The 19,650-nt window shown below is 45.0% G+C and overlaps 1 protein-coding gene across 2 annotated transcripts; it reads left to right on the plus strand.

Moving 5' to 3' along the window:
* Positions 1-5,513: 5,513 nt before the first annotated feature.
* LOC124686454 lies at positions 5,514-11,830 on the plus strand. Of its 2 annotated transcripts, none has more exons than XM_047220398.1 (4): positions 5,514-5,754; positions 11,207-11,286; positions 11,375-11,470; positions 11,629-11,830. In XM_047220398.1, exons 1-4 carry the CDS (start codon positions 5,524-5,526, stop codon positions 11,633-11,635), a joined length of 414 nt encoding a protein of 137 aa, XP_047076354.1. In that variant the 5' UTR covers positions 5,514-5,523; the 3' UTR covers positions 11,636-11,830. The 2 variants fall into 2 exon arrangements, with proteins under 2 accessions (XP_047076354.1, XP_047076355.1); XM_047220399.1 differs by having other exon boundaries at positions 11,375-11,492; positions 11,629-11,793.
* Positions 11,831-19,650: the final 7,820 nt, after the last annotated feature.

Raw genomic sequence — 19,650 nt, forward strand, 5'->3', positions numbered from 1 at the left:
AAAAAATCCAAGAAAAGAAAGTTGATGGACATAGAGGATGACATGCGGGTCCCATGAGCCGACGGGTTCCTCAACGTTTCAAACGTGGCATGAGATCGAAAGAAAAAGGCAAGTGACCAAATATCGGGAGCCAAAAATAATTCAAGAAAAGAAAGTTTTATAGTACATAGAGGATGACATGCGGGTCCCATTTAGCAAGCAGCGGTATCACCGTTTGAGAGGCGGCGGGGGATCAAAAGAAAAAAGAAATTGCCAAAAATCGGAGGGTGAAAAAAAAACCAAGAAAATGAACTTTTATAGTACATAGAGGATGACATGCGGGTCCCATGAGCCGGGAGGTTCCTCAACGTTTCAAACGTGGCATGAGATCGAAAGAAAAAGGTAAGTGACCAAATATGAGGTGCCAAAAATAATTCAAGAAAAGAAAGTTTTATAGTACATAGAGGATGACATGCGGGTCCCATTTAGCAACGAGCGGTATCACCGTTTGAGAGGCGGCAGGGGATCGAAAGAAAAAGGCAAGTGACCAAATTTGAGGTGCCAAAAAAACTCCAAGAAAAGAAAGTTTTATAGTACATAGAGGATGACATGCGGGTCCCATTTAGCAGACAGCGGTATCACCGTTTGAGAGGCGGCAGGGGATCGAAAGAAAAAGGCAAGTGACCAAATTTGAGGTGCCAAAAAAAACTCCAAGAAAAGAAAGTTTTATAGTACATAGAGGATGACATGCGGGTCCCATTTAGCAGCAGCGTTATCACCGTTTGAGAGGCGGCAGGGGATCGAAAGAAAAAGGCAAGTGAGCAAATATGAGGTGCCAAAAAAAACTCCAAGAAAAGAAAGTTTTATAGTACATAGAGGATGACATGCGGGTCCCATTTAGCAGCAGCGGTATCACCGTTTGAGAGGCGGCGGGGATCGAAAGAAAAAGGTAAGTGACCAAATATGAGGTGCCAAAAATAATTCAAGAAAAGAAAGTTTTATAGTGCATAGAGGATGACATGCGGGTCCCATTTAGCGACAGCGGTATCACCGTTTGAGAGGCGGCAGGGATCGAAAGAAAAAGGCAAGTGACCAAATTTGAGGTGCCAAAAAAACTCCAAGAAAAGAAAGTTGATTGCACATAGAGGATGACATGCGGGTCCCATTTAGCAAGCAGCGGTCTCAACGTTTCCAAGGCGGCAAGGGATCAAAAGAAAAAGGAAGTAGCCGTAAATCGGGGGTAAAAAAATCCAAGAATAGAAAGAATTTTGGTTCATAGAGGATGACATGCGGGACCCATGATCCTGCATCGTAAACGGCTCGATCGGAGAACGTTGAACGAGATGGCGCGATAGAGAAAAAAAACAATGCCAGAGAGGCTGCCATCTGGGCCCTGCATCCCTCGGCGGTGCGGATTTGCATTGACTCGGCCGGCGAACCCGAGATTTCGAGATGCACCACGTCCCGGGCCACCATACGCGACGTTTTGGCCGCTTTCGTCGGGCTAGGTGGCCTCAAAAACGAGAAAAAAAGTTTTGACATGCACCACGGAGGGACCCAAAATCGTCGGCCATGGTACACCAGCAACCACGGCGCGACTTCAACTTCGTCGGCCATGGCAACTTTTCTTGTAGTGATTACACCGTGCAGGAGGAATAAACTATTTTAATAACATCACTAGAGTAGCACACAGATATATTGTGATACAAAACACATTGCAATTATAAAGAGATATAAATAAGCACTTCACTATGCCATTCATAACAGTGAATAAGTATTATGTGAAATATAGCCTAAGAGACCCACACGGTGCACACACTTGTCACCTTTACACACGTGGGACAAGGAGTCTCCGGAGATCACATAAGTAAAATCCACTTGACTAGCACAATGACATCTAGATTACAAGCATCATCATATGAATCTCAATCATGTAAGGCAGCTCATGAGATTATTGTATTGAAGCACATAGGAGAGAGATGAACCACATAGCTACCGGTACAGTCCCCGAGCCTCGATGGAGAACTACTCCCTCCTCATGGGAGACAACAGCGTTGATGAAGATGGCGGTGGTGTCAATGGAGAAGCCTTCCGGGGGCACTTCCCCGTCCCGGCGGCGTGCCGGAACAGAGACTCCTGTCCCCAGATCTTGCCTTCGCGATGGCGGCGGTTCTGGAAGGTTTTCTCTGGTTTCGTCGAACGTGTCAGGGTTTTCGCGACGGAGGCTTTAAATAGGCGGAAGGGCAAGGTCAGAGGGGGTCTGGGGCCACCAGACACTAGGGCGACGCCCCCCCCTCCTGGGCCGCGCCGCCACCATGTGTGGGCCCCCTGTGGCCCCTCTCTGGCAGTTCCCGGGTGTTCTGGAAGCTCCCGGAGATTCTAAGATCTTTGGTGTTGATTTCGTCCGATTCCGAGAATATTCCTTACTAGGATTTCTGAAACCAAAAACAGCAGAAAACAGGAACTGGCCCTTCGGCATCTCGTCAATAGGTTAGTTCCGGAAAACGCATAATAATGACATATAATGTGCATAAAACATTAAGATATCATCTATAATGTGGCATGGAACATAAGAAATTATCGATACGTCGGAGACGTATCATGGGGCTGAAAGGTTTTTAATGAGGCGGGCTTGTGACGCTGCAATATAGCATGGTTGAAATAAAAAAAATAGTGATGACAAATGTTCTTCTCTTATTTACAAGCAACGCTCGGGGGTTCGAACCCGCAAATTTACAACATAGTCGATTTGGACACACTTGGCAATATACCCGCTTTGGTTTCACAAAAACCTCGCGAAAAAATAGTATTCTTATGTTACCCCAGACACTCGGGGGCTAAGATGAAAATTACAATACAACCAGAAGAATCTGCTTTGACTCCTTAGATTTCTCGCAACATTTTACAACAAGACATGATAATATAGCACACAAAAAAATTGTCCTCACAAGGACCCGACATTTAAAACAAGATATATGACAAGTACATATACACAACATTGCGTCTTGGCTCAAACCAATATAAATAATTCATATATCAACCTATCTATATTTTTTCTTGAAGCACGCATCCGTTGCGTCGAATCATCGTATCGGTATTCTTTGAAGAAAGATCGAGGTGTCCACCTTGAGGAGTTCATCAATCATCTTCTCGACGACAGGTGACACGACCGCATTGTGCCGATCAATATTCACCTTCATCTTCGACATCTTGAGAAGAAAACCATCGACAACCTTATCAAGATCCAACTTCGAGTGGCAAATCTTCAGCCAGATCAAAGCAAATTTGGGACCATCCACCATCTAAGACTTCACGAAGTCGTGGATATTGCGCACATATTTAAACTTGTCCAAAAGTTGAGTAAAATTCTCGGGTTGAGGTTTGCGAGGAAACATGGCATTATATACCATGGCCAAGGTACTGTTGCAGAAATCAAGAAATTCTTGAGTCTGGGTGGCACGATCCTGAAACTGGACAATACGACGACAACGAGTCTCGTCCGCCCAAAAATCAATATCATTGGCTCTCGCAAGACGAAGAAGGCTATCAACCCGCAAATTTACCCTATGTTCCTCAGCAGCAGTATCCAGAAATGCACCTGTGAGAGATAAAGAAAAAAATCAATATAGCACATTTATAAACACAGAAGAACAATGCGAAAGAGATAAGATAGAAATAACGCACCAGCCATATCTTTGCTTGCATCAGTCATGAGGTCGAGCATATAATTTTCGCCTTGAGCAGATCGAGCAGTGTTGGAAGGCGCAGCTTCTTTCAGTTCAAGAGATTCTTGCGCCCGACGAAGAGCAATTTGTTCATGATCCGAGGATTTCCGCTATTGCTCCAAAGCCGTCATGGTTTGCTTCTTCATCGACTCAAGCTGCTGTCGCAAATCGGCTACCTCCTTTTTGATCGAGTCAGGTTACGACGAAATATCCAAGGAAGCACTTTCAGGTATTTTTGTAGAGTGCGAGGCAGTAGGGGATGTGTCGGATTATCCAACCCCGATATAATTGCCAAAAATCAACTGGAAAGCAAAAAATTATCGAAATCAATCATTCGGCAAGGCAAATTTTCCATTCATGGCCATACTACATTACATAAAGGAGTTTTTCCTAATTACGGCTCATAAGGCACTTACACAAATGGTCGGGAGCAGCAAAAAGCGAAAATATCTACACAAGAAAAGGAGTACAAGTTCGTCTACTTGACCTCCGTGTGGGTAGTACTGGCGGAGGATGAAGACCTTGGATCAAGGATGGCGACGAGTTTCTTCGTGAAGAGTTTGGCATCCTTCACCAGAACCTTCCACTTCTCGTTGTTCAAGCCCCTGACAGCAGCAACTTTAGCCCTGTCGACCTTTTGGCCATTGGCCTCCACAAGAGCAAGTCCTTCGACTCCAATCTTCAGGCTTGCTTGGCGATGCACCAAGGCTGGATCATCTTTTCCAAGGAAGTGCTTGACGAGTTGGTCAAACCTCTCGGGTCTTTGGGAAAAAGTGAGGGAAGATGCGCCAAACGCAGTCTGCGCAGACGTCAAGCACTCGCGCGCCAGGGAGCACTTCAACTCGAGGACGGTGAGACTATCCAGGAGACGATCTTCATCCAAATCTTGGTTCCTGGTATAGTGCTCACCAATCTTCCCTGCTGAAGAAAGGAAAGATTTTATCAATATAGACATAACACCAACACAACGCAAGTAAAAGGACAAAGGGAGAGGTAGTATTACTTGAAAATCTGGAGGATTGCGTCTCGAAGCGCGCAATTATGTCGTTTTCCCGTTGGACGAGCTTGGCTTCCTTGTCGCTCAAGGCATCTTTGGTGCCTTGAAGTCTCTGTCGAAGATCTTCGACATCAGCAGCTTCTTTTTCAGCCTTTTTGCGAGCTTTCTCGCTGGCTTTAAGCTTTTTCTCCAAATCGTTGGCGCGCTCCTCAACAATACTCAATGCCTCTAGGAGAAAGAATGGATGAGGACACAACACAAGAAAGAAACACCTGAAGCATTGGGTGTAATAAAACTTTACCTCTCAGATATTTAGCTTCATCGTGGAACCCGATAAAACGGGGGCCTATGTCAACCGTGGTGGTTTTTTTGTCTCGCAAACGGTGGTATACGGTAAATTTCACCATCAAAGTGATGGTTTTATGCTATTCACTCCTTCCTCTAAGATGTTGTTCGGTACTCTCTTTTTTTGGTACAGTGTTTTTAGGTGAATCATTTAGAGGAAGTGATTAAGTGATTTTCTTAATAGAGTTTTCAATGTAAGGAACATAATTGTAAACAAAAAGTAATCAAATTATTTCCAACTTTCAGAGCTAAAATCCTGAATCAATATGTATGAATGACAAGATGGTACTTTTCAGTGCTTTTTTCACGGGCCGAGCTGGGCCCGTTGCGGGCTTTTTTCGCGTGCTGCGGGCCGGCACGCCAAAGCCCGGCCCGTTGGGCAGTGTCCAAGTGCACCAACCTTGGATCGAAAATCAGATACTAACCCTTTCCAGAGGAAAGAAAGAAAAAAAAGAAAACTAGAACCCTAGGCCTACCATGTCGTCTCTGCTGCGCTCGCCGGCCACCCGCCGCGCTCTCTCGGCGGTCTCAACGAGAGGACCACAGGGGGCTTCCTTCCGCCGTGCCCCTTCGGTGGCAGCCCCCGCCTTCGGAGGAGAGTGGGGAGCCACCGTTCGCCGAGGTCTCGCGTTCCCGACCTTGCCGCGCCGCCACCTCGGCGGACCTCCTCTGCCCGGCGTCCAAGCCACTACTCCTTCCCCCGCCCAGGTGAGGCTCCACTCTTGGTTGTAAATGTGGTCTTCTTGGTATTGCTGTCCCAAATTTCGATTATTTATTTTCTATTGGAAAACTCAAAAAACGATAGTAGGGCATGAAATTCATATTCCAGTTCAGTATCTGTTGTTCCATAAAGTATTGAGGATTATTCTCTTGAAATACCCTTTTCCAACTGCTGATATCCATGACGGTGCAAAGAGTTATATGCATACTGTCACGGGTTAGTGCACCCACATCACAGTTTGACCTCAATTGCAGTCCACCTGAAGATCAAGGTGCATGTATAATCTGGAATTGCATTGCATAAACTACATACTGAATTGAGAAGAACTAAAACTTCCATTCAATGAAGTATCTTGATTTGAACAAAGACTCCAAGAGTAGTGCAAGTAGACAAGTTTTAGTGACTAGTGCAAGTAGGCAAAGAGTAGTGCAAGAAAATAAGCCATCTGCTCCTCCAGCTTATCATTCTTTTGAACTACAAACTCATACTATCCTGAGAACTAACACAGTTGATCTCAGTACAAGTTGATGTCAAAAGGTACTGCAGACATCTAAAACATAGCATGGAGAGAACAATTTTACTACTCCATAGAAACAGTGGCTTACTTACTTGCAGCTAAGTACAAACAGTGGCTTCATACACCAAACTAGAATATTAATAGTCCTTAAATTAGATAAATGGACTTAGCGGGGAGTACACTATTGGTGGAATATTATCAGTGCTAATCCTTTTTACCAATGTAGTACTGAGTTTTGCTTCCTTGAAATGTTCTGATTAGCAGATGCATTTCTCATATCTGAAAAGCAAGTAATTCAATAGTGGTGAAATAAAGCTATTACACAGATAGAGGAAGTATACATAATTTCCACTAAGCTATGGGGTAAATTATTGTGGCTACAACAGGCAAGGCTAATTTCATTTCCTATTGGCAAATATCTAGCGGTGCAGTTGGGCAACAAACATAATTAAATTATTTTCTCTTATTTGCAAGAACGGGAAGCAAAAAAGGAGCCAATTTTTTCATCCAAAGACAAAATCTCATCCCATCCTCACAAAATGTCTCACAAAAAGTGAATAGAGGGAGTACTATAGTTGAACGATGCTGGAAGCTGGAGTAACAAATATTACAGATCCATGTGACAAGATGAGCTCACCTAGGAAATAGTTGACAGTAAACACTTCCCTGAACAACCAATTAAGCATCCTGAAAGACAAGGCAAATTAGTCAAAACAGACAAGCCAGTCCACATATCAGGATGTACTGTAGATCAATCATATGAGGACTTTAATGTGACAACTACGATGACATCGGTTAAGCACCGCAGTTAAGTCCATTTTATCAGTCTCACCATTCATCAAGCAGCAACTCATCCGTGTCACATTCTTGCGATGCTACTTTCTAAGATTCATCCACGAGAGAGCCGGAAACAATACAAAACCAAACACAGTTCCTTTCTACGTGACACCATGCATTCTCCTCTACGCGCGTCTGAAATAGTTTAGCTAATCTGGCTGGATGAGTTTGCAACTTACTGAGTCGTCTCTAGACATATATTAATGTGTAAGGACAGCAGCTATCTTGGCTTGAAACAGAGGAACCAAATCTAATCCATGAACCAAACACTTACTGTTTTATCGGCCATCGCTGCAATAACTGATGACCAAGATGTAGTCAGCAAACAGATCCATTACAGGCAATAATCTGAACCGACAACCAAGAATGGCATACAGGACCTGGGCTTCAATGATGGTAGATGGGAGAGGAGAGTCCGAGGGTGGTTAGCCCGGCAGATGGGAGAGCTGCTACTGGAGGAGGGGACGGCATGCTCCGTGAGCTCGGGGCGCTCCCATGGATTATGAGTCTAACGACTAGTCTTGTGACTAGTCTATGAGTCCTAACTTGACTGTCGACTAGCTTTCTCGACTCGACTAGTTCATAGAGTCGAGCAGTCGAGCGACTAGTCATGGACTAGTCTAGACTAGTCGTGGTAATTCAACTCGATCAACTCAATTTGGGCATGAACAACTGTCCAGAGGTACCGGTGGATAACTGTCTAGGTTATAGTATTATTATGTTACATAACTTGTGTTGAACTTATGTTGATTTTTAGTTACTCCCTCCGATTCAAATTAATTGACTCAACTTTACCTAGATACGGATGTATCTAGATGTGTTTGTTAACTAGATACATCCGTATGTAAGTAAAGTTGAGTCAATTAATATGAATCGGAGGAATACTAAATCCCCTATTTGGTTGCTACATACGATAGTATTTTGTACTAGCTACTGTCAGAGTACATGCGACTAGTCGAGCACTAGTCTAGACTAGTCACGATTAGTCTATGAGTCGGTACCCCAACGACTTGGCTTGACTTTTCGACTCGTAATCCTTGGGCGCTCCCCGGCTGCGAGTGCCTCCCGCAGCGATCCGACGGCCAGCAAGTTGCCCTGCACCGGCGATGGGGATGACTTGGAGAATAGCGGAAAAGGGGGATGAAGGAGCTGACAGGGGGGGCTGCCGGCGGTTTGGCTGTTCCTGCTGGCAGAGCGGCAGCAACGACCGTCTGCCCGCTGTAGAGACAAGAAGAGAGGTCCGGTTAGACCTTAGGGTCGAACGGGTGAGGTTCATAATGACTTATTTTTTGCGGGATGGCCCCTTACCGTAATGGTAACAGAATCCAGGTCCGGTCCAGCAGGTCAGTGGGCCGAACCGGACCTGTTGCATCTTGAGCTATTCTATGGACTACCCAGATGTGTTAACCGGCTTTCCCAATTATCCATTGGGCCAAATGCTTGTTGTCATAAGTTAAATCCTATCCGTGGTTTCAAGTTAATAGGTTGAAGCTTATGGCCTCTTTGGTTTGCAGGATTTAAAAAAAGCATGAATACGAGAAGCACAGGAATATAATGTCAATGACACATAGAATCCTAGAAGAATAAAAAATGCATGAATCGTTAACATAAGTTTTATGGTTGCACTATAGGAAAAAACGAGGGAAATTTCTATTGAGTTTGACTACGTGTCATATTTGTCATAGGTACGGAGTACATGGGAATTTTTCCAAGAGGTCTAATTACTTTATAAAAATCCTATGGATTGGAATTCTACAAAATTCCTTTAGGAATCTTTTGTACCAAAGAGACCCTTAATAAACTGGATTATCTGGTATGTTATTTTGAACATGCTCTTTTATGAATTTTCCATTGGGCCAAGGTATTGCTGCAGTTCATATCATTCATTGGTTGTCTCTCATTATAGCTTCTAGCCAAACCACCAAACAAATGTTGAATATTACTTGCATTTTATATTAGATTGTAAGCACATTTTTTACCACTTTCAAAGGAAAAATTAGCTAGTGGACACTGGACAAGAACAAATGACCCACAGTTTCTACACTATCACAGATCTGGCAGGTTTTACCTCCATGTCAGCCTTTTCCACTTATAATTTCTTCTTAGGTTTCATTGTTCACTAGTGGGCCACATGGAATTTTTATTTTTTAGAGGTACATTTATTTTCTTGAAGAATATATGTGGAAAGTTATGATCTATCTACTCATCTGATTGTAGCATCCTTCGTGTTTGTGAGAGTGATGTTTGAACAATCAAGTTTTATGTCTTCCCACATGTTTGACAGTGGCCACAGAAACCCTGATGGGTCTCTATTGTTTGAACAACCTAGGATATGTTTGACTGGGTTGATGATACAACAATTTGTCCTCCCTATACCTGGTTTCTTTAACCTTTTTCTTTTCCCCAAGTGAAGAAGGTATCTTGAGCTTTAATGACAACTTCTCCCCTGAGAGGAGTGTTTTCTTCTTATTAGTTTTTACCATGTGCCATTTCATTTGTCAATTTCCACAACCATTTTCTTAACGCTGTGTTTGGATGCACAGAATTGGGCCTTGGAATTGAATTAAATGGAATACCAAAACCAAGGTGGAAAGGAAATGGTCTTCAGTTCAATTCTGTTGTTTGGGTGTGCATGGTATTTGTTGTTAGAATAAAAGGGTGGCACTCAATTCGAATTCTTGGATGTACACGCAGTGGAATTGAATGTTCCGTTAAGTTTAGACAATATAAACTTTTGTACACATATGAAAAATAGTGTGTAAATATTAAAATGTTTATATAATTTTCACACATAATAACATTAAAATAAACGGAATAAGGTGGAAACTACAACACGCATGAACAACTTCAAATGTCATAAATATAGCTGGATTTCTCTCTCAAACCTGCAAAGTTGGATGAGGTTGCAGGGTCTGCTACTCTGCTCATTCTTGGTGTAGTAGTCCAGTGATGTAGAATTATGAAACATATCAGAATCTAGAACATGATAATTCTGTACGTCCTACATTTTGGTGAGTGAAAAGAACTAAAAATACTTTTTTGATACTTCCAATCTATTGCTGATGCTCAGCCTATCTTTTCACACATCAATGCCTACAGAATGGTGATACAGCTATATGATGAGCTGCTAAATTGAACACATGTCAGGGTGTGGCCTTTGACAATGCAGATCCAATCTGACACATGAGCTGATATACTGGACTGCACTCCTTGTCGCCACGGGACCTGACCTTCATCATGTAGCTGTCCAGGGTTGAGTTCACACCCTTCCAGATCTAATCCGCACCTTGTGAATCAAGTCAGAGAGAGTACTGCAGTCACGTCAGCTTGTTCCGCTGTAAAGGTGAGTGTAGCTCATCAGCTCCATCGAGAGGAACCGAACGGGAAGAGAAAGCATGGCAGGACGATGTGGATGGGGAGAGGAGGGCGGGGAAGGGGTGAGGAAGACGAGGGAGGGGACGAGCTTATCAGAGCTGCCGGGAAGGGGTGAGGAAGACATGCGAGGCAGAGCTCCCGAGAGAAGAAGACTCGCTCTCTCACGACGAAGCAGTACGCGGGCGTTTCCGAGCTCGCTCCCTCGGAATCTCACCAGGCGGAGCGGACACACGCGGGAGGTGGGCTCGGAATGGCGCTGAGTTTCCAAGCCTCAGTTCCAAGGCCCACCCAAACATCCAAACTAGGCATAGCAAATTCTAATTCCGATTCCAAGCCCCAATTCTGTGCAACCAAACACAGTGTAAGGGTAATGTTCGTCGTTCTTGATTCCAGTATTGTCATGGTACCTTTATCAGATGAAAATACACATGAAGGATTTTTCTTGTGGAAATTTGTTCTTGCAACCACTTTAATATTTTCACAACATGTTTAATACCATTCGAAGTCCATTCTGTTTGAAGGATTTTCTCCATCTGCATTATTGTTGTGCAAATTTAACCCCTTTGTATGAGAAAAGAATGAACTTTTATCAGAAATCCCGAAACTACATGCCATAATCAAGTTTCTGGCAATAATGATGTTTAAACGTTTGAGGTGCCTCACTTACAGCTAGCTTACAATACTATGTGAACTATGTTGGTGGTATGCAGGTCGATCAGTTACGTCAGAGTATGAAGCAACTAAAGGATACTGTGGATAAAGGATTTGTTATATATGGATCCGTCAGACTGTAAGTTATAATTACTAATTTACTTAAGTACACTTGCTAACAGTGAAACTGGCATCTCATTATATATTGAAAACAATTGAATGCTCAGTGTTGTTGAGGACTGCAAGCCAGAAGGTGCTTTTCGCCAGTGGTCACGGTTGTACAGTGCTATTCTTTTGCTTTTGCTTGTCGAACGAATGATCAAGTGAGTGAAGCAAGGATAATCGGTATTCCCCCTGCTTGCCTTTTGAATACTGAAACATCCTGCTTCGACTTATGAGAAACCTTGCTTGCACTAGTGCATTTTAATATAAGTACAATTAATTGCTGACGGTCATGAAGTGTCTTTACTGTCTCGTGCAGATCTTAATTCGACTTTGGGGATGAAGGCATTTTAAGGAAACTTGTGCTATGCTGCAGCGGTTTAAAACTTTAAATCAACGCACTGAAACTTGGTCTACCTTTCTACCTCTGGTGTTGCTGTATTGTGAGCCACTATGTCACGACCCAGCCCAAGGCCCATGACAAGACCAAGGCCCAACCCAAGATGGCGAAGGAAGAGATGATGGCGTCGGCTACTTATCTCCACAAAGAGCGCCGCCTCCAGACGAACTGATTGGATGAATGTTCCCCGAGGGTTCGTCCCTCCGATCCATCAGGATCTGTAACTCAGGATTTGCATCGAACTGTAGGAGTTTTGTAAGAACCCTAAGTGAGATCATAACACCTGGTATCAGAGCCACCAACCACCACCCCCAAATTTTTTCTCCGATCCTAATTCCGAAGCGAATCCGGTGGTATCAGATCTCGATCTGCTGCTACCGGGCCGGCGACGGTTGATCGAGGAGAGTTGGGTACACCCTGGCGCCGAAGAGACCCACGGTGGCGGAGCGAAGGATGTCGGAGAGCCTCGCTGCCGCGGCGGAAGCCACCAACGCCAAGCTGGACTCCCTCGCCGAGCAGTTCGCCGGCTTGGCGTCGTGGATGAAGTCCATGGACGCCTCGGTCGCCGATCTCTCGGCGGCGACCACCACGCTCAAGCTTCACGCGGAGGATGCCGCTGCGAGGCTGGGCGTCATCGAGTCGCGGCCGCCACCACAACCTCCAACGCCCGTGCAGCTGCCTACTACACCGCTGCAGGGCGCGGCGGCAGCGCGACGGCCCGATGGGCACGGCAACGACATTTCGACACGGGGGTACAATCACGAGGCCTCCGGGTCTCGCCGATTTCCCCCGGACAATGGTACGATCATCGTCACTGATCCACATCCTGCATACATGCATACCATGAAGAGGATTCATATGATCGACCTAGGAATCACACTCGCTATACTTCTACTCCTAAGATGGATTTCCCCAAGTTCGATGGCACCGATCCCACTATTTGGAAGGATAACTGTGAGATGTATTTTGAGATCTACGGCATCTCTGACATGATGAAAGTAAAATTTGCCATGCTAAATTTTGTGGGGAACGCAACGCTGTGGCTCAAAACAGTGCAATCTAAACAATATATCATCCACTGGAACGACTTATACAAAGCTGTAGAGTCTTATTGGGGCAAAAACAAATTTAATTTGTTCATGCGCCAGATCCTTACCATTAGGCAGTTAGGAAATGTAGAGGTATACACAGAAAAATTCAATCAATTGAAACACCAAATCCTCCTGCATGACCCTAGCACTAGTGAGGTCTTCTTTGTGGAGCGTTTCATCGCAGGCTTAGCTGATGAATTACGCGCCGCTGTTCTGTTGCATTTACCTGAAGACGTCGATACTGCGAGTCTCTTGGCCCAATTGCAGGAAACGGAGCAGGAAAATGTTCGGCAACAACAACACCACTCGTCGTCGTCCTCGCGCACCAATCACCGTACCTTCCATAATACGGACAAGGCCAAGTATTCAAGCCGTGGGGATGAACAGAAGAAGCCGGAAGCACCACGCTGGGATGCCAAGCTGGAGGCACTCCGCGCCTTCCGCAAGTCGAGAGGAGAATGTTTCACTTGCGGTGAGAAGTGGAACCGCACCCACAAGTGTCCCACTCAAGTGCCTCTGCATATTCCGGAGGAATTGCCTGGATGCACTACCACCGCACCCGGACCCGTGGTCCGATGGCGAAGCCAGTTCGGGCGACGAACTCATGTGCGTCGACATCGCGGCGATCGCGGGCTCTACTCCAGCACGGCGCCGCACCATTCGTCTCCACGGGCACGTGGACGAACACGAAGTTCTTATCCTCGTCGACTCGGGCAGTGGTGCCTCCTTCATCGACACTCGTCTTGTCGACAAACTCCACGTCTCGCCTCAACCTTGTGAGCCGTCCCAGTTCGTCATCGCCAATGGCGACACCATGGTCAGCGACAAGATGCTGCCTAACCTGACATGGCGCACCCAGGGGCATACCTTCCAGCAGGACATGAAGATCTTACCATTGGGCTGCTATGATATTATTCTGGGAGCAGATTGGCTCGAGGAATTCAGTCCAATGTGGGTGCACTGGCGCAATCGCCGCATGCGTTTCCAGCATCGCGGGCAGCGCATTACCTTGCAAGGCATTCAGGAGGAGCACACGCCAGGCCATCAAATCACTGCCCGTCAGCTCCAAGGCCTGTTGCGTCGGGGTGCAATTGCTGAATGTGTTGAAGTGCGACCAGTACACCAACAGGGCAGTCTGCATACTTTGGAGACTGCAACAGACGAAGGGGAGCACCCATTGATAGCTCCTGTGTTCACAGCTTTTGCAGACCTCTTTGTGCCCGCTGCCGGGCTACCTCCTCGTCGTCAGCACGATCACCGCATTCCGCTTGTACCAGGAGCTCAACCAGTTAATGTGCGACCATACGGGTATGCGCCTCATCAGAAGAATGAAATTGAGCGCCAAATACACCTCATGCTGCAGCAAGGTATCATATGGCATAGCTCCAGCCCCTTTGCCTCTCCGGTTCTGTTGGTCCGTAAAAAAGATGGAACATGGAGATTTTGCATTGACTATCGGCAACTTAACTCCATCACCATCAAGCATAAGCACCCCATACCCGTGGTGGACGAGTTGCTTGACGAGCTGGCAGGAGCTCGTTGGTTCACCAAACTCGACCTATCATCAGGGTACCATCAGCTCCGAGTGGCAGAGGGTGACGAGTACAAGACGGCTTTCCGCACTCATCAGGGCTTGTACGAGTTCTTGGTCATGCCTTTCGGCCTCACCAACGCTCCAGCAACATTCCAGAGTGTGATGAACTCGGTTTCGAGAAGGTGCTACGCAAAGGAGTCTTGGTGTTCATGGACGATATTCTTGTCTACACCACAACTGTGGAGCAGCATGCCAAGCAGTTGACAGAAGTGTTCCAAGTTCTTCGCGACCAGCAACTCACCTTGAAACGCTCCAAGTGTTCTTTCGCCAAGCAAAACCTGGAGTATCTTGGACACGTCATTGGCATTAACGGCGTGGCCACGGATAGCTCCAAAATCACAGCCGTCAAGGATTGGCCTAGACCCAAAAACCTGAAGGAGCTCCGGGGATTCTTAGGGTTGACGGGCTATTACCGCAAGTTCATCAAGCACTATGGTCTCATCAGTAAACCCCTCACTCAAGTGTTACGCAAAGGAGAGGTGTACCAATGGACACCAGTCACGGAAGAAGCCTTTCAGGCGCTGAAACGGGCACTTGTGCAGGCTCCGGTCCTCGCTCTCCCTGATTTTTCTCAACAGTTTGTCGTGGAAACTGATGCCTGTCAATCTGGCGTGGGAGCAGTGCTCATGCAGCAAGGGCACCCCGTTGCCTACCTCAGTAAGGCTTTGAGTCCACGCAATCAAGCGCTCTCAACCTATGAGAAGGAGTGCCTCGCTATCCTTATGGCGGTCGATAAGTGGAGATCTTATTTGCAACACAAAGAATTTGTTATTCGTACAGACCAGAAAAGCCTCCTACATCTGACTGAACAGCGCCTCGGCACAGGAATGCAGCACAAGGCCTTCGTCAAGTTGATGGGACTGCAGTATACCATCCAGTATAAGAAAGGCATCACGAACGCGGCTGCAGATGCTCTCTCTCGTTGCCAACACTCCTCTGAATTGCTAGCTATATCAGCAGCTGTTCCTTCATGGCTGGATAAATTGGTCAGTGGGTATACTGATGATGCATCAACAAAGAAGCTATGGACTGAGCTGAGTCTCTCCGGCACGAATGCTGAAGGGTTTGAACTGCGAGATGGCGTTATTCGTAAGAAAGGCAGAGTGTGGGTGGGAGGAAATTCTGTAGCACAGCAGCACATCTTGCAAGCCCTACACGACAGTGGTATTGGTGGACATTCTGGAACTTTGGCCACCTACCAGCGTATCAAGAAACTGTTTGATTGGCCAAACCTGAAACAATCAGTTCATGATTTCGTCCAGTGCTGTGACACTTGTCAGCGAGCCAAGGCGGAGCATACGAAACTGCCAGGGCTGCTGCAACCTCTTCCAGTTCCACCATCTGCCTGGCACACCATCAGCCTCGACTTTATCGAAGGGTTTCCCAAGTCAAATGGCCATGATGTGATTCTGGTCGTCGTCGACAAGCTCACCAAGTACGGCCACTTCATTCCCCTGAAGCATCCATATACAGCTTTACAGGTCGCCCAGGCGTTCATGGACACCATCTATAAGCTCCACGGTCTTCCTCAGTGCATCGTGTCAGACAGGGATAATGAGGTGACCCGGCATACCACTTCATGGTGTAGTATGCAAGTCTGATATAACACCAATGAAACACCGTTCCACTAGTATTATATCGCTCAGAGTGGTACAACAGAAACATATGCGGGTCCAAGGCATGTCTATAGAATTACAACACCGACTCTGTTACATAAGATCATCATAGCCTCCTACTTTACAATGAGGTAAAACCGCAAATAAACTCCGGAAGATCGACTCGTAGTCCAATCCTATCACGAACTCTATTTGTAGAGTATTTAACTAGCTAAAGAGGCTAAGAATAGATTCTAGCTAAATAGGAGCTAGGTTTAGGAAACTAGTTCCTTTCTATTGCTAATCTAGGTTTTCTCCTTGCTGGATGTGGTATCTGACTCTTCTGACAAGTTCCTGTCCCTTGAAGTAGTTGTTGACTCCTCGGTCTTCTAGTTGCACTGTAGATCCTCCTTCGTGGCCTCCGTATCTAAGCAGGGGATTTAAGAGTGGGATGAGTACGAGCGTACTCAACAAGTTCATTATAGGAAAGAGGTGTTTATTGCACTAGCTACGACATTAGACCGGAAAGTCTAATACCAATGCAGAGTTTTCATAATCATTTCTTCAAGAGGTTGCTTTTATTCGGAAGAGCTATGTCCGTCGGCCTTCACCGGTTTACTAGAACTTCATGGAGCTCCTTTCCGGCAGCGTTCGCAGTTCCATATCCCGGAACGGGGAGTGACAGGTCACGGTTCTTTACACTCTGCAGAGGTGTGTTGCTTTACCCATAAGAGATCTTAACCTTGGTGCCAACCGGGCAATTGTTCCCGTCCACACTTCCTTTGGTGTGAGGCCCGGTATAAGGTCCAGCCAATCATGTTCCTCCGCTACCTCGAACACCCACCCTTTGTTGCATACCCCGACCCTGGGTCCTCGTCGGTCCTCTTATACCACTTAAGGATGGACCCCGACCACGACAACAGCTTGGGACTCGTTAACCAAACTCCTTCGCCGGTAGCTGCAACCCATCATAGACCGCAATACCGTGGGGACTTTAGGCTTCCCCGGCCCACCGCTTGCACTTCGAGCGACAAGTGTCTACGGACTATGCCGTGGGGACCTAAGGCTTCCCCAGCCTACAGACTTGCCCCGACGGATACAAGTGTCTACGGTAAAGCGCATCCGTTGATGAACGAGAGGTGGAAACACTTTTGACTACTCCGTCCCACTCCGGATCTTATGGTTAACACGGATATTACGGCACAAGAATCACTGGCGACATTTGTTGTTTAATCCTAGATGGATATAAGCCCGTGCAATGGAACCTCCACCATATCAACACAATCCATGGTTCCATTGCCCACCACATAGTCATATTCATAGTTATGAAAGTAGTGGTTTTGATTTTTTGTGCAATAGTGATAACCATAATACTTTGCAAGTAATTTGATAAAAATACTCAAATGACATGAGCAAGTGATGAACTTGCCTTTCTTGGCTGCAAGATTATGCAGACAAGGTCTTCGATACGCAATAACTCCAAATTCTGAAATAGCATCATACGTCCCAAGTAAGGACGATGTTTAAAAGATTGGCAAGGATGCAATAATGCATAAGAATGAGATGCAATCGCTCTAAGCGTGTCCTAACCCCGATGATTTAGGATTATTGAGTGGTAATGATTGGTTTTAGGGTGTGTTGCACTTTTAGAGTGATTCACATACAAGGTTCTTACTCGAGTGTGATTAACTTGGTATTATAAACAGGTAGATAATAAAGCGTAATAATCAATTGAACACACAAAGAATGATAATTGGCATAATGTTAACAAGTAAAGAACAGTGGTCAGTTTTAGTACTATATGACATGGTTAATGATTAATTATCATATACTTCAAAAGAATAACTTTTGAAGAACATGTTCTTAGATAAAGAACAAGTATGGTAATTAGGTTGGGTTTCTATGGTTGACTATGGTTTCAGGGAGTTGCTGGAGTAAATATTAGGTGGATCCCAACAAAGTTGGATTCATCAACACCTAAGGCTTGTAAGGTTAAGATAAGCCTAGATATCCTAAGCAAATCATTATACATGGTTGTTGTCAAGGTTGGTTTATCTTGCTAGTGATAGTTGGCTAGGGTTTATAGGTCCTTATAAGCAGGGTTGGTGATGATTCCTTATTTTCTTCAAAAGAATAACTTTTGAAGAACATACTTCTTAAATAATAAGATGTATATCAATTAGGTTGAGGTTGTTTAGGTTTGCTATTTCATTTCCTAAGTAAAGAATTATTGGCTCCTAATTAGGATGGTTCATAATTATGAAGTACTTGTAGGGTTTAGTGGCCTATGGTTAAATATTGGGCCTAGATGCTATTTGGGTTCATCACAATGGTGTGATGCTAAACATGGATGAATAAGGATGATGGTTTTGACAGTAGAAGCTAGGGTTTAAACTTGGTTGATCCTACTTGATCAACTGGGTTTAGTGATATGCATACATGGAATACTAATTGGCTAGTGATAGGGTTCTACATTTTATGTGGACATAGGTATGTCTTTTGGTTGCTAATGGTGGCTCTATGATTTGAATTAAAGTACCATGATCACCTGTTCTAACCTTGGGTTTAGGTGAGAAACAAATTAGAGTTCACATATAATAATGGAACTAGGGTTCCTAATTAATTTAGGGTTTTAGGAGTTCAACATGAAATGATAGGGTTGTAAAATTATTCCATATGGAATTAGGGTCTGCTAATTACCCTATAATTATTGGATTAATAACTTCATTGATAAAGTTGAAGTTATTAATAAATTTGAAATAAATAAAAAAATATTAGATTTGATATTTTATTATTTTTAAATAATTAATAATTAAGGTATTTATTAATCATGGTTTTAAATCCTCCTAATAAGGATTTAATAAGTTAATAGAAAAGGAAAACTAATTTTAATGTTTTCCTTATTTACTTACTGGTTTTTATTTATTTTATGAGATTTTTACTAATTATTGAATTTTAATTGGATTTGGAATTAAAATTAAAGGCTTAATTAACAAGTATTAAATAAGTAAATTTTTATTAAAAATAAAAATTTCCTTTTATATTTTTATTGGATAGAGTTTTCTTTTCTAGGAATTTTAATATCTCATTTATATTTTTCTGACTTAATTTGGATTTTCTAAATTTATTTGAAGTTGCAGTAATTTACAGGATTTAAATTTAAAACAGGATTGACTAAAGCTACCCGGGATTCTACCCAAACAGCCACTGGCTGGTGGGTCCGTGTCCACGCTGGAGGCCACATGGCGCCGAGGTGGCAACCTTGTGCCTTACCGGCGGCCAGTCGTCGACGGCGCCGGCGTTGGAGGCCTCCCGCGGACCCGTGCGTGTGCTCAATCGCGAGAGGACATCTAGGCGAACCTAATAGTGGTGGAGCCGCCGGCTAATCGTCACCGGAGCTTCGCCGGCGACGAGGCCGAGCGGAAAAACTTGCGGGTGTACGGTGCTGGGGCGTTGCAGGATGCTAGGGAGAGGATTATGATGCTCGGGAGGTTCAGTAGCTCACCAGGAGCCTGATGAGCTAGGTGGCGAGGCGAGGGGAGGTCGCAGTCGCCGGGATTGCTCGATGCCGGCGTCGGAGAAGACGACCTGGCGCAGTCGATTGGAGGCGCGTTAGCTCGATTGCTTGCACACGGTGACCATGTCGAGGACGGCGGTTCCA

Source organism: Lolium rigidum, chromosome 2 (assembly GCF_022539505.1).
Source record: "Lolium rigidum isolate FL_2022 chromosome 2, APGP_CSIRO_Lrig_0.1, whole genome shotgun sequence".
Taxonomy (NCBI): domain Eukaryota; kingdom Viridiplantae; phylum Streptophyta; class Magnoliopsida; order Poales; family Poaceae; genus Lolium; species Lolium rigidum.